This window comes from Vombatus ursinus, unplaced genomic scaffold (assembly GCF_900497805.2).
Source record: "Vombatus ursinus unplaced genomic scaffold, bare-nosed wombat genome assembly UNPS02014781.1, whole genome shotgun sequence".
Classification (NCBI taxonomy): Eukaryota; Metazoa; Chordata; class Mammalia; order Diprotodontia; family Vombatidae; genus Vombatus; species Vombatus ursinus.
Window position 1 is genome coordinate 17889824 of NW_020954559.1, and position 23204 is coordinate 17913027.

At 37.3% G+C, this 23204-nt stretch overlaps 1 protein-coding gene across 1 annotated transcript in view; it reads right to left on the reverse strand.

The window, feature by feature from the left end:
• Positions 1–23204, reverse strand: part of LOC114046354 (sulfotransferase 1C4-like) — a 45165-nt gene that overhangs the window by 11695 nt on the left and 10266 nt on the right. Inside the window, exons 2-4 of the mRNA XM_027866668.1 lie at positions 7938–8060; positions 5540–5637; positions 1944–2070 (exon numbers count right to left, since the gene is read on the reverse strand). Of these exons, the coding sequence (XP_027722469.1) occupies positions 1944–2070; positions 5540–5637; positions 7938–8060 (348 nt within the window). The remainder of the gene's footprint in view (positions 1–1943; positions 2071–5539; positions 5638–7937; positions 8061–23204) is intronic.

The window sequence follows — 23204 nt, forward strand, 5'->3', positions numbered from 1 at the left end:
CTCTATCCACTGCGCCACCTAGCTGCCCCTTGGCTAATCTTTTGAATGATTAGGAATCCCATTTCAGAGGCCCTGAATTGTTCTAGAACTAGATGAGAAATCAGAGAGATAGAACATGGTGGAAGGTTTTAAATTTATAATAATAATAATAATAGCTAGTAGCATTTGTATAAGACTTTAAGGTTTGCAAAACATTTTACAAATCTGATCGTATCCTCACGACAACCCTGGGAGGTGGGTGGTATTATAAATCCCCTTTTACAGATGAAGAAACTGAGGCAGACAGGTTAAGTGACTTGCCCAGGATCACAACTAGCTCAGTTTCTGAAGTTGGATTTGAACTGTGGTTTTCTTGACTCCAGGTCCAGTACATAACCAACTGTGCCACAGAACTATTTTGGAATTGAACACTATGCATAGAAACTGAGAATGGATTATAATCTTTTGACTCAATTAGGAAGCCACAATACAAATCTACTAATCCCTAAGGTTGTCTTCCTCTCATATGTTCACCTTGGTCACTCATCCAAGCTTTCTGTAGTCAGAGTAATTGAATTAGTTTCACTGTTGGCACAAGGAGAAAGAAAATTTGAAAATTAAAACTAACATTAAGTACAGTATAGAGATGTTTTCTATACCCAATGTATCTCATGAAAAACAAATTTCTATAATGTTAAGATATGTTAATTATCATAGCAAAAAGTTACTTTAGGTCTGAGGATTATTTCTATACTTTCCTCCAGAGTCATCGAAGTCCAGTGACTTGAGGAGAGAGTGAGGCTGATGACTTTGCAGCTCTGCCTCACTTGAATCCAATTCATGTACAAGTCAAGACATCGCCCTCATGGTGTTATTGGTCCTCTTTGAGAACGAAGGGCAAACAACAGCAGCAACAACACTCTATGCCTTATGGATGTTGAACATACTACTCTAGCAAACTTATTGATATCTTTCTTAATGAAATAAAGATTAAGTTCAGCTAAATGTGAAGTGGCAACAAGTCAGTGGACTCACTATGAAAGCAAGGAGAAAGGTGTTGAATTATGAATTTTGAATCTAAAAAAGAAAAAAAAATAAATTCTTATGTGGCTTATCATTTTGACTTGTGACATGAAGCTGCAAATTTAATCTTACATTGCAGACAAAATTTGTGATAAGTTTTTACTGTTGTTTTGTTGATTAGTCATGTCTGACTCTTAGTGACCCCATTTGTTTGTTTGTTTTTTCTGGTAAGGATACTGGAATGATTTACTTTTTCCTTCTCCAGCTCATTTTACAGTTGAGGCACAGAGAGGTTAAGTGATTTGCCTAGCATGTCACATAGCTAGTAAATGTCTGAGGCTGGATTGGAGCTCAGGTCCTCCTGACTTCAGGGCTGGCATCCTATCCACTGTACAACTGTGATATATAACAGGTCATATTTACTAAATGTATTGTCAAAATGGTAGATTATCTTAAAAGGGTTAAAATTATACAACTAAAAGAGTTAAAATAACTCAAATCATTGGCAAGTCATAGACCTCCCATACCTCCAAAACTGTAATTCCGCAATGATCATTGCTGTGGGAGAGTTTATTAAAACATATGCAAGAAAGTTATGACTTGGATGTAGTTTTGAAAGCATGGTTGCATATTAAAAATTAATATAGATTATAAAGTAACTGATTTAAAATTAAATGCTGCCTATTGCCATTGTCACATTTGTTTATGCTAAATGATGTCTCTGGTTGAAACACTTTCTCGTAGAGAAAATGAAGGGGGTTCCCAAATTGTATCCTGCATATAAACAGCCTTGAAATCCCAATCCCTTGGTACTTCCAATGTTACCAGTCCTGCAGTAAGCTTCAGGGCCCATGTATGTTCACCTCATTTTTTTTTTTTACAACAGAAATACTATATTCCTTTAGGTGCTGGAGAAGCTGATTTTCCTGTACCTCACTCACCCTTGCCTTCCAAGAATGTTTCAAAATACTCTTCCCAGCTTCCTGGATCTGGAAGTCCTTTATTCATCCTTTGGAAATGGAAGAAGGACACTATGTTATCCTTGATATTTCTGGCCACATAGATTATCTGGAGTAGGTAAAAGGAGTAAAATAAAATGCAAGAGAAAGATAAACACAAAGTATTGCATTTAGCATGCCTACCATGTAGGCAGAGAGAGAATGTGGTGGACATCTAGGATTGTCCTGGTAAATGTTTAACAGCTCACTTTCCAGAAAAGAAATAAGTACACTTGACATACTTTTGAGTTTAATCAATGTTATTAACATTTCCTCCATCATTTTCTTAGCCTAGAAAATGTTCAAAGCAATCAATAAAACCCTGATTGTAGCCTTTGCTGATTTTCGAGGTTTAAATGCTCACACTGAAAATTTAGCAGTCTTTTCTTATGAGAGGGTATGGACTGACTCCAGTACACAGCTGTGTAGAGCTGTCCTTGAAATCAGGAACACTTGAGTTCAAGTCCTGCCTGTGATACTTACTGGCTATGTGACCCTAAGAAGGTCACTTAAATTTTCAGTGATGAAGATAATTTTCTAAGATTGCTAGCTGCAGAGAAGGTGCTGATTTGCATTGGAAGAGCAAATTCTCTATATTTACTGGTCCAATCTCTATTCCTAGTCCTATCATGTAACTGTAACTGAATATTCTTTTTGTTTACTTTCAAATCAGGTTCATTAACACATGCTTTTGCTTTACATTTATCCATAATTAACTCAAGTTTCTCTGAAATAGACAACAATAAATTTGCCTAAGTACTATGCCCTTCACATATACAAAGTCCAAAATTCTATGTAGGCATAGCATAAGTGTTTGAAAAAGTTTTAAGCTAAAACTAACATCTTTTGTCAGTGTATGTTTGCTTTCTTCTAATTTCTGTTGTGTAGCTGAGATATCCTTTGTTATTTCTACCTGAATATGGTTAATGCCAATTTGATTATGGGTGTGATCACAATGACAAGAATGAATAGTTTTCTGTCTCCCAGAAAAGCTTGTAACTCTATTTTAGATCAGAATTTGTCTTAATGTTTTATTTTGTGAAAAAAAAAATAAAGCCGCTCTGTCTAGGACACCAGAAGTTGCATCATATTTATTCATGCCGTCTAGGTAATACTAGTAATTAATTTAGTATTACATAATTGGTTTAAGTTGAACCACATGTATGTCACATTCTATCTAGCTTAGCCTGGGGTGGGCGTACTCCAGGGTGATGGCAAGCTTTGGCTTATGTGGGGGAAAGTGGAACCCTTGTCTATAGAAACCCACGGTGGCAACCTGGTGCCTTCTTATTTTTCCAGTCTTCTTGTTCTTCTTTACCCTCGCCACCGTCTATGATTCAGTTACACTGGCCTATTTGCTGCTTCTCACATACAGCTCTATCTCTGGATAGTCTCTTTGCACAGGTTGTCTCCATGTGTAGAATGCTCTTCCTCTTCACCTGTAACTCCTAGATTTCTTGTCTTCCTTCAAAATTCATATCAAATTCCAACTTATAAAGGATGCTTTTCCTTGTCCTTACTATATCCCTACAGCACCTTCCCTCTGACATTACTTTCCATTTGCCCTGTATATAGTTTCTTATGTACAAAGTTATTTGCATGCTACCTTCCCTAACTTAAATTTGAGCTTCTTGAGGCAGAGATTGTGTTTTTGCCTTTCTTTTGCTTCCTTAGCACTTAACACAGTGCCTGGCACATAGTAAACACTTAATAAATGCATGTTGACTGACTGGCTGGGATAAGCTGAAGCTTCTCTGTGTACAACATCTTGGAATCAAGAAAAAACGACAACTTTTAAGGGCGGATGCAGGAGCAGTAGACTTCTCCTAAGTTAACAAACGGACCAGAAGAAAAGGACATTACTATCCAGTAAAAAAATTCTGGTAGTAATCTACAGGTCTTCATGATGCTTTTCTTTCTTTTTCAATGAGTTCAGTGCCTGGCTCATATACTTTCTTTCCTCTCCAGCTCCTGTACTCATACTAAGGGACTTCAACATGTTGTGATCACTCCCTCAAACACCCTTGCTTCCCAGTTCCTTAACTTATTTCTCCTACTGCTGCTCCTTCACCCCAGCTCAGTTCCACAGAAAGATGCTCATATCCTTGATCTTGCCATTACCCATATGTGCTCCACTTCCATGTTCATGAACTTTGAAATTCCCTTATCATAATGTGTTATCATTTCACCTCTCCTCCTAGGCAGCTCCTAACTTTATTATTTAACCTTACTAGGACCTCTGAGTCTTCTACCCTTTAGATCTTTTCCCAGGTCAACACTTCTGTACTGACTATACTCTCCTCAATTGCCCATCTTGACCCTTTGGTCAGCCAGTTCAACTCTACACTGATTTCTTCTATCAAGTTCCTTGCCTTTGATCCTATTGCTCATCTTGTCCTGCTAGGCTTCAGTCTTGGATTACTCTTGCCATCCACTGGCTTCACTCCTCCATGAACTGCTATATGAAGCTAGAGAAAATCACGAAATTGTTCTGAGTCTACTTTAATTTCCATAATCTCAACTGGATCCTCACTTTAGCAAGGCTCTCCCTAATCAAATCACTGTCCTATTCACTATGTAATGTTTTTTTTTTCAAATGTTTTCAAATCTACCATACCTCCTTCTTGCCCTCCTTTCTCAACTGAGAGCCTTGCTTTGTATTTCACTGAAAAATTAAGGCTGTTAGCTGAGAGCTCCCCCTTATCCCTTCTTTCTTATCTCATATTTCTTGGTTGTCTTTTTTCCACTATCTCCTCTTTCATTTGCCGAACATGAAAATGTGATCTTTCTCCTTGTTGAGGTGAACCCCTCAACATTCACATGTCATCCTATTCCATCTCATTTTTTCCAGCAGTTTGCTTCGGCTATCGAGAGTGACTAGTGCACTTATCTCATCCTCTTGGATCTGATGGTAGAACAGGCTTAGTCCCAGGCTAGGGAGAGAAAATGTGAGATCCTTTGAAAAGGAGAAAGGGCATTGGGAGCTGGAGGTTATCTGTATGTGTGTGTGTGTGTGTGTGTGTGTGTGTGTGTGTGTGTGTGTGCAACGGTAGGAGGGAGAGAATTATTAGATGGAGGGTTGAGAGTTTATGACACCGGAGCCTCCATATAGGATGCTGCCTTCTATCCTGCACCTCTTCTATTGGCATTAGGGAGAGGGGCCATGAACATGTTTGAACTGACTCTGAACATCTCTGTACCTCTCCCACATCTACCTTTCAGTTGGGGCTATTAGCAACTCACTTCAAGCCTGGAATACCAATTTTGTACTGTCTCTAAATTCAGCCATGTGTGGGGCAATGTTCTACTTCTCCCCACTCTGGTTATAGCTCTGCATTGAATGTCTCTGCAGATAGCAGAATCATATTGCCCTACTTTCCTGGGTACAGGAACCCTCTGGCCTCAACTCCAGCTACTCTTGGTAGGTGTGGCACAGTTGACATGTAACTTGATCAAGTTTTCTGCATGGGTAACATATAGTCCCATCTGCCATGTTTTCCTGGCCTCCATTTCCTTCTTCCTATCATGTTGACACTTACCTTACAGTTTTCTTTCCAAAAGGATGGAGGCAGTAGTTGCACAGGAAGATGGGTTTTCAGGACTCTTGGTGAAGGCATTTCATTAGCCTTATCCAGTCCTGCAAGATAGTTTATTTTCATTACTTCATTGCTTTACTATTCAGTTCCATTTTCCTTCTGTCAATAGCTTGGAAGGCAATTGAGTAACTCAAAGCTAGTTTCTGACCTTTTGGGCCACTCTCTTTATACACAGGGCATGCCATTTTCCTTGTAAGAGTTCAAGAAGAAAAGCATAAATTATGTTTGCAGTTTATATCCATGTGTATATCTTATAAAACATTAAATTTTAGGGCTGAAAGGAACCTTAGAGATCATCCAGTCCAAACACCTCATTTGAGATGAGAAATTTGAAGAGTGGTCGATATAGGCCTGGGGCAGCTAGGTGGCACAGTGGATAGAGTGCTTGGAATAAAGTCAGGAAGACTCATCTTCCTGAGTTCAAACCTGGCCTCAGCCACTTACTAGTTATGTGACCCTGGGCAAGTCACTTCACTTTGTTTGCCTCAGTTTCCTTATCTGTAAAATGAGCTGGAGAAGGAAATGGCAAAATGCTCCAGTGTCTTTGCCAAGAAAACCCCAAACGGGGTCATAGAGGGTTGGACATAACTGAGAATGACTGAACAAGAATAAGATATGGGCAGACAATATAATATCCATTCCTGTATTCAGTGTAGTAACTAGAGTGCTGGGCCTGGAGTTAGGAAGTCCTGATATCAAATTCTGCCTCAGATACTTACTGTGTGGCCCTGGGCAAGTTCTTTAACCCCTGTCTCAGTTTCCTCAACTGTAAAATGGGCTTAATAACAGCATCTACATTGTAGTTGTTGTGAGGATCAAATGAGATAATATTTGTAAAGCCCTTAGCACAGTGCCTGGCACATAGTAAGTGCTATATAAATGCTTATTCCCTTTCCCTATTCCTCTCCTTTTGGATATTTTAAACTATTTGGAAATCAGAAGAGCTATTGGTACAGAATTAGGATTTTACTAACCTTGCTAAATGAAGTATATTACTTACAGAAACCCCAAAGAAAGTTGTTTGTTGTTTTAGGCAAAAAAACAAACAGAAAGTCAATCCTACTCTTTAGACTTCTTTATTTTCAAAAGATATAATAATATGGGGGAAGGAATGGCATTGCCAAGGGAGAGAAAGGAAAGTAGGAAGGCAAGTCCAAGATAGACCCTTGGGAGAGCATATGTGTTAAGGGGAATGAGAAGCCAGTGAAAGAGGCAGAAAAAATAGTGTTGTAGAAGTAGGAGAGCGAGGAGAACACGTTATCTCCTAAACTTTATTGTTTTTATTCACTCATGTTTGACTCTTTGTGACCCTATTTGGAGTTTTCCTGGCAAAGATACTGGAGTGGTTTGCCATTTCCTTCTCCAGTACATTGTACAGATGAAGAAACTGAGGGAAACATGGTGAAGTGACTTGCCTAGTGTCACACAACTAGTAAATGTCTGAGGCCAGATTTGAACTCAGAAAGATGAGTCTTCTTGACTCCAGGCCCAGCACTCTATGCTCAGTGTTCTCAGTGGAATGCTAGGTTATTTAATGTAAATAGTGGAGCTGATAGTGTGGTTGGGGGTGATGGTGAGAGAAGAGGAGAAAAGATTTGTTAGAATTGCTGATGCAAATGAAATAAGGAGTCCATAAACATAGTTTAGAGGAGACCATAGAACTGCAGAAAGGGCCTTATTGAGTTTATGTATTAAATATTTGAAATAAGTAAATTTTGTGAATTTCTCCAGAAGACCTGGAGCAAGAACAAAGAAATCAGAGAGAGAGTGATTGAGGGAAGAGTTTTTAGGGGTTGAGAACACAGGAATTTCAGGGATGTGGTGTAGTGTTCAGGACAACATTTGGAGTCAGATGATCTGCTTTCAGATTTGGCTTTGGTACTTGTTATCTATGTGCCCTTTGGTATTTTATCCATTTGGGCCTCATTTGTAAAACCGGAGGGTTGGACTAGGTCCTGGTGGTTGGCCTAAGGTCGCTTTGAGCTTGAAGTCCTATGATCTATGATTCTAGGGTAGTGTCCAAAGAATTATATAAGAGGAAAAACATGAGGCTAAGGCTAGGTGTGGAGGCAAGTGAAGCCAGACTGGGGAAGACAGAGACAACAGAGATGGGTCATGGACCATAGGTCTTATTGAAGGCAAGAGGTTGAGAGTGAAGGGATGAAAAGGTGTGGATGGATAATAGAATTTAAAGTTTCAGATCTTGGAAGTGGTATAATTCTGAGATCATAAGGTCTAAGTTGTGGGAATATTAGTTTGTGATTAGAGTGGTATAAGGGTGGTCATTGGATTTATGGGTAATTTGTAGATTGTGTTCTTAAACTGTTCATATTCAACTTACCAACATAGGGTGGGTTTATCCTTTCAAGGAAAGGCATTCGTATGTCAGTTGGAGCTCGTCTTGTTTTTTCAATGTCTCCATCATTCTGTATCATATCTACAATCTCTTGCAGCCATGTTGTTCCTGGGTAGGAAAAAAAAACCAAAGAAAGCATTAAGATTCAGGAATTGCTATCCTATAAGTGAAGCATGGAAGAAATGAATCTGTTTGTGTTTATAGGCAGTGGTGAAGACAAAAAATATCAAAGAGAGATATATAGTCCTGGAGATAAGAGAGAACTATTAGAATTTATTGAGATGGGGGAGAGCTCCATAGTTGGATAGACTTATGTTTTAAGGAAAAGTCACTTGATGGTTTTGTGATTGGTTTGGGTCAGGAAGAGACTTGAGTATTATGAAATTATTATTGCAGTAGTCCCAGTGAGAGATGATGGGGGACTGAACTGAGATTTAGTTGTTCGAGAGATGTTGTGGAGGTAGAAATTACAAGGTTTGGCAACTGAATGGATATGTAGGGTAAATGATAGTGAGGGGTCAAGGATGATACCAAGGCTGTAAACCTGAGATGACAGAAAGATGGAAGTGTTCTTGATAGTAATGAGGATATTTGGAAGAGGGTTGGATTTTTAGGAAAAGATAATGAATTCTGTTTTGAACAGGATGTATTTGGAATATCCAGTCCATAATACTGATAGATAGTTGGTGAAGTCAGAGAGAGAGACTAGGACTAGACAGTAGGATAGAATTCAGCAACTCAACACCTCCAGTCAAGACAGCTGTCTGACAGAAGCCAAAAAAAAGAAGCAACAACTAAAAATAGTGTTAGATTGCATAATGATCTAGAAATCCAATGAATAACTATAGTGAATTCTTCTACCCCAGAACTATGCAAAAAGTCAACCAGAACTTATAGGCAGCAGGAAAGGGGGCTCACTAAAAAAGCTGTCACTTGTACTTTACTTAGACAAATAAACCAGTAGCCTCTCAGCACACTAGAGAACATCCAGAGACATGTGTAACCTGCCATGTTCTACATTCAGAAGCAGTGAGAGTAGCAGGTATCCTTGAAAAAAGCTCCACAGTGGTTGGAAACCTACAGTGTACAAGTTGGAAGTGACTGTGAGTGGTAATGACCAGTGTGCTACGTATGGAATCATGGTAGTGCTCAAGCCTGGAACATCCCAGGCTCAGGGGCTCTGAGGTATCAATTTTGAGACACAATATAGGAATTTGAACATCTATTGGTCTCAGCCTCAAAGATCCAGGAGAATCTATAGGTCAGTGCAAGAACCCAGATGACTTAGGTTGAGACCAAGGACTGTCTACTAAAAGCATGGCAGGTCTGGCACTGGAATAAACTCTCAATTAAGGAACTATGTCTGGAGACATGAGTAGGCACAAGAATATACAAATAAATACAAAGAATTATAACAGATCCAAAAAAGTCCAACCTAGAAGGAGAGGGTAACTTCCTAACAATTGTAAGTAGAGACTTAGAGAAAAAATGATTTTTCTGTAAGAATTAAATGAATACTTAGAAGAAATGAAACAAGATTTAAAAAATGAAATAAAGTCTCTGGAGGAAAAAATGAAAGAAGAATAAATAGCTTAGAAAGAAAGTGACAAATCTTTTTTTAAATAGTATTTTATTTTTCCCCAATTCTATGTCAAGACAATTTTTAGCATTCATTTTTACAAGATTTTGAGTTCCAAATTTTTCTCTCTTCCTCCCACACTTCCTAAAATGGTAGGCAATATGATGTAGGTTATATATGTACAATTATGTAAAACATATTTCCATATTAGTCACAGTTGTGAAAGAAGAAACAGATCAAAAGAAAAACATCATGAAAAAAATAAAGTCAGTTAAAAAAAAGTATGCTTCAAGTTGCATTCAGAGTTCATCAGTTCTTTATGTGGATGTGGATAACATTTTCCATCATGAGTCCTTTGTACTTGTCTTGGATCATTGTGTTGCCGAGAAGAGCTAAGTCATTCATAGTTGATCATCATACAATGTTGCTGATATAATTGTTGCTGTGTACAATGTTTTCCTGGTTTTGCTCATTTCACTTTACATCAATTTGTAGAAGTCTTTCCAGGTTTTTCTGAAATCTGCCTGCTCGTTATTTCTTATTGCCCAATGGTATTCCATTACATTCGTATACCATAACTTGTTTCATCATTCCCCAATTGATGGACATCTCCTCAATTTCTAATATTTTGCCACCATGAAAAAAGCTACTATAAATATTTTTGTATATGTAGGTCATTTCCCCTTTTTTATGATCTTTTTGGGATACAGACCTAGTGGTTGTTGTTGTTGTTTGTCCTTTGTTCTCGAAGAGGACCAATGACATTAGGAGGGTGATGTCTTGACTTGTAAGTGAATTGGGTTTAAGTGAGGCAGGGCTGTCCAAAGTCATCAGCCTCACTTTCTCCTCTACAGCCATCTGGGTACAGTGGCAAGACATAGATCAGGATGACTGGTGCAGTGGGAGATCTTGGCCTTTTTTAAGCTAAAGTCTTTCCCAGGTCTCAGTTTGTCTGAGACAACACTCATTCAAGGTTATGCACCATTTGGTTGTCCTTTGGACATAATTCCAAATTGTTCTCCAGAATGGTTGGATCAGTTCATAAATCCAACAACAATGCATTAGTGGAAAGTGACAAATCTTACTCAAGTAGTAGACTCCCTGGAATGTAATGGAATACTATTGTGCTATAAGAAATGATGAGCAGACAGACTTTGAAAAATCCTGGAAAGGCTTGTATGGTCTGATGCTGAGTGAAGGGAGCAGAACGAGGAGAACTCTGTATATGGTAACAGCCATGTTGTGCAGTGACTAACTTTGATAGACTTAGCCCTTCTCAGCAATACAAGGATCTAAGACATCTCCAAAGGCCTCATGATGGAAAATGCTATCCACATCCAAAGAAAGAACTATGGAGTTTGAATGCAGATCCAAGCATATTATTTGCTATTTTTTTCTTCTGTTGTGTTTTGTTTCCTCTTTCTGGTTCTATTGGTTCTAATTCTTACTGACAACATCACTAATGTGAAAATATATTTAATAAGAATGTATATGTATAGCTTATATCAGATTGTGCACCATCTTAGGGAGGGAGGGGGAGAAAAATTTAAAACTCAAAAGCTTATGGAAGTGATTGTTAATAAATCAAAATAAATTAATGAAAAGTAAAAAGAAAAAAGGAAAGACTCCCTGAAAATTAGAACAGCTCAAAAAGAAATCAATTTCTCCATGGTACAACAAGGAATAGAACTGAATCAAAAGATTGAAAAAAAAGAAGAAAATGTAAGGTGCTTGCTTTCAAAATTATATCCTAGAAAACAAGTCAAAGAGAGGTAAGTTAAGAATCATTAGACACCTTGAAAAACCATAATTAAAAAAAAGCTTAGATAGTCCTATATTTCAAGAAATCTTATATAAAAACTGCCCAGATCTATTGCAACCAGAAGAAAAAGTAAAAATACAAAATACACATGAATTATTGTTCTTTGAAACAATCCCGAAAGGAAAAGGATCAAGGATCTCACAGCCAAGATCTAGTGCTTCCTTATCAAAGAACAAATATTGCAAGCATCCAGAATGAATGATTTCAGTTATCAAAGAACCAGTTAGGATTATACCAGTAAGTCCTGAAAGCTTCTAATATAAATGAGAGGAGATCATTGGACTACAATATTCTGAAAGGCAACCAAAAATAATTTATCTTGCAAAGCCTTTGTCATTCTTGACCCTTCTGTCTCCCTTGCTCTATCCAGTCAGTTGTCAGATTCACAAAATCTCTAATCATCTGTTCCTGCTGCCATCTACCAGGCCAGACTCTAATTCCTACTTGATCTGTTGAGATGACTTTTTAATTCCTCATTCAGTCTCTAGCTTTTCTTCTCCTCCATTCACTCTGTACCCATTGTCAAATGTCATTTCATACACATTATCCCGCTGCTCAAAAACTGTCAGTGGCTCTCCATTGTTTAAGAATAAAGTCCAAATTTCTTAGGCTGGTATTCAAAGCTATCTATACCTGGCCCTTACCTATGGATCAACTACTCCTCATACATATTTGTCACATGCTTAAATGTATTGTTTTCTTCCTTATGCCTAGTTCGCTTTATTCTTTTTTTCCTTCCAAATGTTGAGTCTTATGGGAAATATGACCATAGTGAGATATTACTTGGTTGTTGAGGAAAGAAGGACATCAGACCACAGATTCACCCATATCCAACTCAGTGTTGATGACAGAGACCAATTTGATGTTTACAACTGCTTTGGGAGGTGGGTGCTATTATTAGCTGCCTTTTACAGTTGAGGAAATTGAGGCAAACAGAGGTTAAGTGACTTGCCTAAGCTCATGCAGTTTGTAAATATCTGAGGCTTAGGTTTTCCTCATTCCAGGCCCAGTGCTCTCTCCACTGCACCACCTTGTTGTCCCCATGTACCACCTTTACTCCCCCCCACTTCATTAGCTGAGTACAGGCAGGGGTGCTGCATCAGTTTAAAAAGTTCCCACTAATTTGTTAACTGTGAACTATTAATTCTCTGTGGAATTTCCAGACAGTCTCCAACAGTGGAATACTTGAACATGGCAAGTAGAGCCCATGTATTGGCATAAATGAGTTTTTTGTTTGGTTGATTTATGTCTTTTCCTGAACAGTTGTTCATGAGCTGAGGAATTCCTATTCTTGGTGGCAGTCTAGTTAGTTTGAGAAGTCAGGATCTCTCAGTTGGGTCTGGCTGGCAGTAGGAGGAATTTAATATGTTAGAGAGGATGATCACTAATAGAAGGGAACCTAAACTCTGGAATGATCAGCCAGAATTTTTTGGAATTTGCTGAGTCATTCCATGTGGCATTTCCTGACCTCAGCAAATATGGCGGACAAGCCAGGGGCAATGACACTCTGATTTGCAGTACCCAGACCTACCATAAAAGGGCAGAGGCAGGTCCTAGTTCAGCCTAGCAGCAGTGGAACCCACAGAGCTCCTGTATAATACAGGGGCATAGTGGAAGCGTAAGCCAGGAGCAACAACCCTATATGGGAGGCAAAATGATGCCTCAGATTTACAGTAAGATAGCTCTTTGGCCTCTGGCAACACTTTGTCCTGGTATGGGGCAGCAGAGCATTTAGCCCTGGCAGAGTGGGCAGTGAGCACAGATTTAACTCCAGAGGTGCTGGGTAGGGACAGTAGGGACAAACACTGGTCCCTGCAGTGTTAGCTAATGGGCAGAAGGCAAAGATGTGGATCCCATTAGTGGTGGACAGCAGGAGGTCCAAATTCAGGCTCTAGTACTGGTAAGCAGAAGCAGGAAGATGGAACAGATTGGGGTTCTAGTAGTGGTGGACAGTGGTGGTCAGGGGTAGAAATAAGGGCTCCAGTGACAGTAGTATCTTAGTGTCAGAGGAGTGGGCACTCACATGAGCAGTAGGAAAAGGGAAGTCTAATATAGGCCTTGCTTACTGGGATTAAAACTGAATGGCTCCTTCACATTGCTGCTAGTACAACATCCAGTTATCATTGTACAGTTCCTCCCCAGAAAGGGCTTGGTCCAAACCCTTGGACCAAGGGTTGGATGTGTTGGGAGGTAGCTTATTTTCTGGGGCCCAGAGAAGTGGGACTTACCTAGATCACATATGTAGTAAGCATATTAGGTAGGTCCTCTAACTTCTGGAGCCAGGGCTCTTTCCAGTATTCCATTTGGAAATGAGCAAGTGAGCATATATCCAAAAGTCTGAGGGCATCTAGGTGGCATAGTGGATAGGGCCTGAAGTCAGGAAGTCTCATCTTCCTGAGTTGAAATCTGGCCTCAGACCTGGGCAAGTAACTTAACCCTGTTTCCTTCCGTTCCAAATGACAAACCACTCTCAGTATCTTTGCCAAGAAAACCCCAAGTGGGATCACAAAGAGTGGGACACAATTGAAAAATGACTGAACAACAACAACAACAAAAACCAGAAGTTAACAGGATTAAGCCAGAATCATAAAGTAGTGCTAATTAATCATGTTATGTTACCAATAATATATGTATAACAGAGTATAAACAGCATCAAAAAGTCAGAAATTATGATGTCTTGGAAATTTGTGGAACTGTGGGGAGCTCCAGCTGGGCACTCAATAACATGTAAACTGTTAAGCACATCTGTGCTTTTTGTCTCATGAAGAAACAGGATGCTCACACACATACAATTGATTTAGTTGAAGAAACAGATATCCATTGTCTTCCCTTTAAAAATCTGCTGTTTGTGGGCAGTTCTTCCTGGCTTAAAGTCTTGATGTGGATTCCCTTTACCTCTATCCCAGGCTCCAGGGACGGGAAAGTGCAGTGCTTTGTCAACTAGACTAGTGCAAGTCTTGTAGTACTGAGCTCAATGCAAGAGATCGTTAGTAGCCAGGGCTACTTTCATTGATCTGAATCTTGATGCCTTTTAGAGATGCTTTTATTTACATTACTGTAATTGTGACACAATTTTTTTCTTTAAAATATCTCTAATAGACATCCACAAACTCTCCCCCTCCCCCATTCCATTCCATTCCATATTTTTGGGACATCCGCCTCGTGGATTTATGAGGCCTCCAGCTGTAGCTCAGAGGGATTTTGCCTTTGGAATGTCTTTAACTTGAGGTATAGTCTAGCAAGCCAATTGTCATCTGTGCCCCATTAATAGTTGTACCATATCTACAATTCCATTAGTAAGAGTTATCTGGTTCCCATCATCCTAAGTTCTTTTTTTGAACCATCCTTTTTGTCTAACTATATATACACCATCCAATATACCACATGTCTCATAGCAACCAGTCACTGTAGACTGAATATACCCTTTTCATGAGAAATGAGATTAGGGCCATCAAAGAAGAAAGAGGTCTGAAAAGCTAAAGGAGAACATAGCCCCTTAGTTTTCTTTTGTCCACATTAATAATTCCATTGCTGTAGGGAACACCCAGGATAGTTATTCCCTCTACTTATTCAGATCGGTATTGTTTTTCAGTTGTTTCGGTTGTGTTTGACTCTTTGTGACCCTATTTGGGGTGATATTGAAGTGGTTTGTCATTTTCTTCTCCAACTCATTTTACAAATAAGGAACTGAGTCAAACAGGGTTAAGTGACTTGCCCAGGGTCACACAGCTAGGAAGTGTTTGAGGTTAGATTTGAACTCAGGAAGAGGAGTCTTCCTGACTCCAGGCCTGGCATTCTATCTACTGTGCCACCTAGTGCCAATACAGATTGGTAAACTTTCTGTAATTTATAGTCTTCAAAAGTTGCTTAGGACATGAAGAAGTTAACTGAATATTGAGTGACTCCTGCATTGTCACACAGCTAGTATGTCTTAGAGGCAAGATTTAAACCCGGGTTTTCCTGACTTCAAAGTAAGTTCTCTATCCACTAATTCCATGCTACTCCCTCATTATTCCCCTCTAAAACATCTCTAGCAGCAACAACAAAAAGCAAAACTACTCTCAAAAGATTATTATTTTTGGAGAAAAAAAGGAAAAAAGAACAAACAAAAGCAGAGTGTAGTCTTGCTCTGAAGATTTTACAGTGTCATATAATCCTACATATTATTATTGCTATTATTTATTATTCTAAGTAGTCATATATTACCATGAGATCATGATAGACTCTCCTAGATCACTTTCTTTGAGTGATACAGTAACAGACCCTACTCCTATATTACTCTTCTCTCAACGTAAGCTTAATCTCATTGAGGATACGAAATTCATTTCTGAAAGTTACTTTATCTCACTTATAAATTCATTTGAATGGAAATGACATGCCAAATTGAATCACCTAGTAAACTAGAACAATGGATGTTAAACTTTTCCAGGCTGTTTTTCATTTGAGTGGAGGTAGAATGAATCCTGCCTGTCTCATGTTATCTTACTACTACATTCCTTCTCCTGTGTTCCCCAAGACATTTTCAGAAAGAATCATTCAGAAAGAATGAGAAGGTGGATAATTTGGCCTCAGTTTTTTATATTTGCTCATCAATGAACAAGAAATTTTTAATTAATTTCAGGAAACAAAATCACATTATTATACATAAACTTTTAAAGCTGTAGAAGACTCTCAACACAGAGTTTAGGCCACCTTCAAAGATCACTCTCTGGCAATCGCAAGAGACCTATCCTTAAACAAATACTTTTCTAGGTATGGGAGAAATCACACTTTGTGGGGTTTCTTCCTTTCTCCCTGAATATTTTAAATGGGTAAATTTTAGTTAAAATGGACATTTAGGACAGATGTGAAGGGAAAAAGAAGTCACAGAAGGGTTAGTGACACGAGTTCAGGAGTGGGGAAGGGGCAGTCACCTGAATTTGTATTGACATTTAGTAAAGTAAGCTAGAGAAATTTATAGGTTGATTATATGGATTCGAGTCTTAGGGAATTTTTAGTAGAAATTGGTGAAACCACCTTATTTTTCTACTTATGAGCCATCTGTCAAAGTGTCTGGTGGTGAGCATCCAAAATGTCAGTCCTTAACTAATCATTGCATTTTATTACACCTTAGACACACTATCTAACATTGAAGAAGAAGAAAGCAAACAAAGCAAACATCTTTCTTTCCTGGTTTCTTATTCCACAAACTTTAAATGTTATTTAAAGAATGTTTTCAATGTTTAATGGTGCCAGGTAACTTTGCTTGCAACATAGATACTCAGGCTAAGGGAAATATCTAGATGGCAGAGACTGCTGAGAATTTATTCATTTATTTTTTCACAAAGAAATCATAGGATCATAGATTTAGAACTTAAATCTACCTTAGAGATAACTTAGTCCCACTCTTCCCATTTTAAAGACAAGAAAGTGAGATATCTTGAGGTAAAGCAACTTGCCCAAGGTCACACAGGTAGTAAGTAACTAAGTTGAGATTTAAACCTTTGACTCACAATGCAGTGCACTTTAGATTATGTACCATCTTGGAATATACCATCCCGAGTAAAATCCTCTTTGTTTTGGGAGATTTACAAAACATGATGTGTGGAAATCTATGCTTTCTTAAAAATCTTATTTTTAGGGTCATGTCTAGATAGCACAGAGTGAAGAAGAGAGTTAGTGGCCATCTTGTAAATCTGATCAGAGTAAAATATAAAATAAAAGTATTTAGTCTCCAATGTGTGTAATTTTGACCTGAGCAATCTATGTTGGCCATTTACTCTTATTAAATTTATTAAACAAAGAAGGAAATATTAATAGAATCTTAGATAAGCTAGATATGACAGACATCTAGAGAGAATTGAATGGGTATAGAAAGGAATATATCTTTTTCTTAGTGGTACATGGCACTTTTACAAAAATTGACCATATATTAGGTCATAAAAACTTTATAGTTAAATACAGAAAAGCAGAAATACGAAATGTATCCTTTTCATATCATAACGCAATAAAATTACATTTAATAAAGGACCTTGGAAACATAGATTAAAATTAATTGGAGACTATATAACCTAATCTTAAAGAATAATTGGGTTAAAGAACAAGTCGTAAAAACAATAACTTATATTAAAGAGAATAATGATACAACATATCAAAACTTCTGGGATGCAGCAAAAACAGTAATCAGAAGAAATATTTATATTTTTAAATGCTTACATGAATAAAATAGAGAAAGAGCAGATCGATGAACTAGATTAAAATTAAATTAAATTAAATTTAAAAAATTAGAATTAATAGTTTTCCTTATATTAAACCAGCCTTGCATTCCTGGTATAAATCCCACTTGGTCATAATTCATCATCTTTATGATATATTGCTGTAGTCTCCCAGCCAGTAATTTGTTTAGGATTTTAAATTTAAAAATTAAGTATTAATTAAATTAAAATTAATTAAAATTTGAGTAGAAACTGGTAAAAACTACCTCATTTTTCTTCCTATGGGTCATCTCTTTTAATTAAATTAAAATTTAAAAATTAGTTAAATTAAAGGGCAATTAAAAATTAGAAAAAGAATAAACTAAAAGTCCTCAATTAAACACCCAATTAGAAATCCTGAAAATTAAGGATGAGATTAATAAAATTGAAGTAAGAAAACTGTTAAATTAAAAAATAAAACTAGGAGTTGGTTTTATGAAAAACTGATAAAACAGGTAAACCATATAATTAAAAAAGAAAAAAAACCAAGTCACTAGTATGAAAACAGTGAATATACCATTAATGAGGATGAAATTAAAGCAATTATTAGGAGTTATTTTGCCTGATTATATGCCAATAAATTTAGAGATTTAAATTAAATGGAAGAATAATTACAAAATTATAAATTGCCCAGATTAACGGAAGAGGAAATTGAATATCTAAATAAACCTATCTGAGAAAAAGAAATCAAAAAAGCCATAAATGAACTTTCTTAAGAAAAAAAGCACCAAGGCCAGCTGGATTTAGAAGTGAATTCTATCAAACATTTAAAGATCAATTAATTCCAATATTAAAGAAATTATTTGGAATAAGGCAAAGTAGGAGTTCTATCAAACTTCTTTTATTAAGCAAATATGGTGCTGATACCTAAACAAGGTACAGTAAAAACAGAGAAAGAAAATTATGCACCAATTTCACTAATGAATACTGATGCAAAAATGCTAAATAAATTATTATAGTAATAAATTACTATAAATATACTAGACTGTAACAATATATCACAACGATTTTACATTATGACAAAGTGGGATTTATACCAAGAATGCAGGGTTTGTTCAATATAAGGAAAACTATTAACATAATTGATTATATCAATAACAAAGGTAGCAAAAAGCATGTGATTGTATCTGTGGATGCAGAAAAAGCTTTTGATAAAATATAACGCTCATTCCTATTAAAAACACTTGAAAGAATAGGTATAAGTGGATTTTTCCTTAAAATGTTAAGAATCATCTAAAACCATCGGCATGCATTATTTGTAATAGGGATAAGGTAGAAGCCTTCCCAATAAGATCAGGAGTGAAACAAGAATGCTCATTATCACCAATATTATTCAATATTGTACCAGAAATGCTAGTAATAGCAATAAGAGAAGAAAAAGAAATTGAAGGAATCAGAATGGGCAATGAGGTAATAAAAATATCTATTTTTGCAGATGATATGATGGTATACTTGGAAAATCCTAGAGATTCAACTAAGAAGCTGGTGGAAACAATAATTTTTTTTTGTTTTTAGGCAATTGGGGTTAAGTGACTTGCCCAGGGTCACACAGCTAGTAAGTGTCAAGTGTTTGGTCTGAGGCCGGATTTGAACTCAGGTCCTCCCGACTTCAGGGCCAGTGCTCTATCCACTGTGCAACCTAGCTGCCCCTGAAACAATAATTTTGGCTAAGTAGCAGAATATAAAATAAACTTACACAAATCATCAGCATTATTATATATTGCCAAAAAAATTCCACAAGAAGAAATAGTAAGAGATTCCTCACTCAAAAGATGATATAAAATATCTGGGTGTATACCTGCCAAGATAACTTGGAACTATATGAACTATATGAACATAATTATAAAACACTTTTTATATAAAGTCAGATTTAAATAATTGGAAAAATATTAATTGTCCATGGGTAGGCAGAGGCAATATAATAAAAATGACAATTCTACCTAAATTAATTCACTTTTTCAGTACCATCCCAATTAAATTATCAAAAAATTATTTTATTGAGCCAGAAAAAATAATAACAAAATTCATTTGGTAAAACAAAAGGTCAAGAATGTCAAAGGAAAAAAATAATGAAAAAAATGTAAATGAAGGAGTTCTAGCAGTGCCAGATCTTAAACTGTATTATAAGGTGGTAATTATCAAAACTATCTGGTACTGGCTAAGGAATAGAATGGTGGATCAGTGGAATAAAATAGATATATAATAAACAATAGTAAACTATTATAGTTGTTTGATACACGTAAAAATTTAAGGTTTCAGGATAAGAATTTACTGTTCGCTAAAAATTGTTGGGAAAACTAGAAAGTAGTCTGGCAAAAACTAGGCATATATCATTATCTTATACCATTTAAGGTCAAAATGGATATGTGACTTAGAAATAAAGGGAGATATTGTAAGTAAATTAGAAGAACATGGAACATATTATGTATAAAATTTATGGATAGAAGAATTTATGAATAAACATGAGATAGAAAGCATTGTGAGATGTAAAAAGGATAAATTTGATTACATTAAATTAAAAAAATTTTGTACAAATAAAACATATTAAAATGTACTCAAGAGGGGTGGAGCCAAGATGGCAGAGGGAAAGCAGTGACTTGCTAGAGCTCTACCCCAAACTTCTCCAAATACCTACAAAAAATGGCTCTAAACAAATTCTAAAGCAGCAGAACCCACAAAAAGGCAGAGTGAAACAAATTTCCAGGCCAAGACAACCTGGATGGCTGATCAGAAAGGTATATCGCACCTGTCTGGGAGAAGAGCACAGTTCAGCATGGGTGCGCAGGCCACAGCAACCCTGGAGCAGGCCTCAGAGAACTGAATCATGGGCAGCTGTGGCAGTTTCCAGACTTCTCAACCCACAAATGCCAAAGACAACTCAGAAGGTCAGTGGGAAAAGTCTGTTACTGCGGTGAGAGAAGAAGCTAGATCTCAGCCGCCCCGAGGGCAGCGGCTGGCTTCTGAGCTTCTGGCCCACAGACTGAGGGGGAATCAAGTGGCTGATCAGAGGGGGATTGCAAGGATCTCTTTGCCAGGGCTGAGGCAGGAATCTCTTGCTTGGCCCGTGCTTGGATCTGGGTTGCAGCTCTGAGGGGTGGTCCTGGGGCGAGGAGGAGCGCTGGTGTGGTGGAGCTTGTTGTGGCTGCGGAGAGGAAACACCTCGCCCCTTATCATAGCACCTTGGAAGAACTGACACTTTTAAGGTCCTTAGAAGTGCCTCTGAAAACAGCTGTACAAATCCCTAAAGCTTGGGACAGTACATTCTCCACATTGGAAACATACTCTTAACTTAACAAAGAGTTTAAACTCAAGTAATTGGTTGGGATCATGAGCAAGCAGCACAAAAGGAGTCAGACTATATTATCTTACTTTGGTGACAAAGAAGATCAAAACATATAACCAGAAGAAGAAAACAAAGTCAAAGCTCCTACATCCAAAACTTCCAAGAAAAATATGAATCAGTCCCAGGCCTTGGAAGAGCTCAAAAGGGATTTTGAAAAGCAAGTAAGAGAAGTAGAGGAAAAACTGGGAAGAGAAATGAGAGTAATGTAAGAAAATCATGAAAAGCAAGTTAACAGCTTGCTAAAGGAGACCCAAAAAAATACTGAAGAAAATAACACCTTAAAAAATAGCCTAACCCAAATGGCAAAAGAGGTCCAAAAAGGCAATGAAGAGAAGAATGCCCTAAAGAGCAAAATTGGACAAATGGAAAAGGAAGTCCAAAAGGTTACTGAAGAAAAGACTTCCTTAAAAATTAGAATAGAGCAATTGGAAACTAGTGACTTTATGAGAAATCAAGACACTGTAAAACAAATCCAAAAGAATGAAAAATTAGAAAACAAGGTGAACTATCTCATTGGAAAAACAACTGACCTGGAAAATAGATCCAGGAGAGAGAATTAAAAATTATTGGACTATCTGAAAGCTATGATCAAAAAAAGAGCCTAGACATCATCTTTCAAGAAATGATCAAGGAAAACTGCCCTGATATTTTAGAACCAGAGGGCAAAATAGAAATTGAAAGAATCCACTGATCTCCTTCTGAAAGAGATCCCCAAAGGAAAACTCCTAGGAATATCATAGCCAAATTCCAGAGTTCCCAGGTCAAGGAGAAAATATTACAAGCAGCCAGAAAGAAACAATTCAAGTATTGTGGAAACACAATCAGGATAACATAAGATTTAGCTGCTTCTACATTAAGAGACTGCATGGCATGGAATATAATATTCTGGAGGGCAAAGGAGATAGGATTGCAACCAAGAATCACCTACCCAGCAAAACTGAGTATAATTTTTCAGGGGAAAAAATGGTCATTCAGTGAAATAGAGGACTTTCAAGCATTTTTGATGAAAAGACCAGAGCTGAATAGAAAATTTGACTTTCTAATACAAGACTGAAGTGGAACATGAAGAGGTAAACAGGAAAGAGAAATCATAAGAGACTTATTAAGGTTGAACTGTTTACATTCCTGCATGGAAAGATGATATTTGTAACTCATGGGACCTTTGTCAGTGTTAGGGTAGTTGGAGTGAAAAAATTATATATATGTATATATATATATTATATACACACACACACACACACACACACACACACACATATATATAGATAGATAGATAGATAGATAGAGGGCACAGGGTGAGTTGAAGATGAAGGGGTCATATCTGGAGAATAAAATTAAGGGGTGAGAGAGGATTATACTAGGAGAAGGAGAAAGGGAAAAGTAGAATGGGGTAAATTATCTCACAAGGAAACAGAAAAGAAAAGGCTCTTACAGTGGAGGGGAAACAGGGGAAGGTGAGAGAAAATGAGTGAATCTTATTCTCATAGGATTTGACTTAAGGAGGGTATAACATACACACTCAGTTGGGTATGGAAATCTCTTACCCTACAGGAAAATAGGGGGGAAGGGGACAAGAAAGTAGAGGGATGATAGAGAGGAGGGCAGATTGGGAAAGGGGGTAATCAGAAGCAAATGCTTCTGAGGAGGGACAGGGTCAAAAGAAAGAATAGAATAAATGGGGGGGTTGGATAGGATTAAGGGAAATAGAGTTAGTTTTTCACAGCATGTGTGCTATGGAAGTGTTTTGCATAACTGCACATGTATAGCCTATATTGAGCTGATTGCCTTTTCAATGAGGGTGGATGGGGAGGGAGGAAGGGAGAAAATTTGGAACCCAAAGTTTAAAAAACACATGTTTAAAAAAGTGTTTTTACATGCAACTGGGAAATAAGAAATACAGGAAATCCTGCCCTATAGGAAAATAGAAGGGGAAGGGGGGGAGAGATAGCAGGGAAAGCAGACTAGGGGAAGGGGTATTCAGAATGCATGCCATCTTGGGATGGGGGGAGGGGCGAGTTGGGGTGAAAATTTGGAACTCCAAATCTTGTGGAAGTAAATGTTGAAAACTAAAAATAAAAAAAAAAAGATTTAACTTTGAAAAAAAATGTACCCAAGATTAGAAAGAAAGCAGAAAATTGGGAAAAAATTTTTATAGACAGTTTCTCAGATAAAGGCGTCACATCTCCATATATAGAGAACTTTGTCAAATTTATAAGAAACCATTTGGGATTTTCTTGGCAAAGATACTAGAGTGGTTTGCTATTTACTTCTCCAG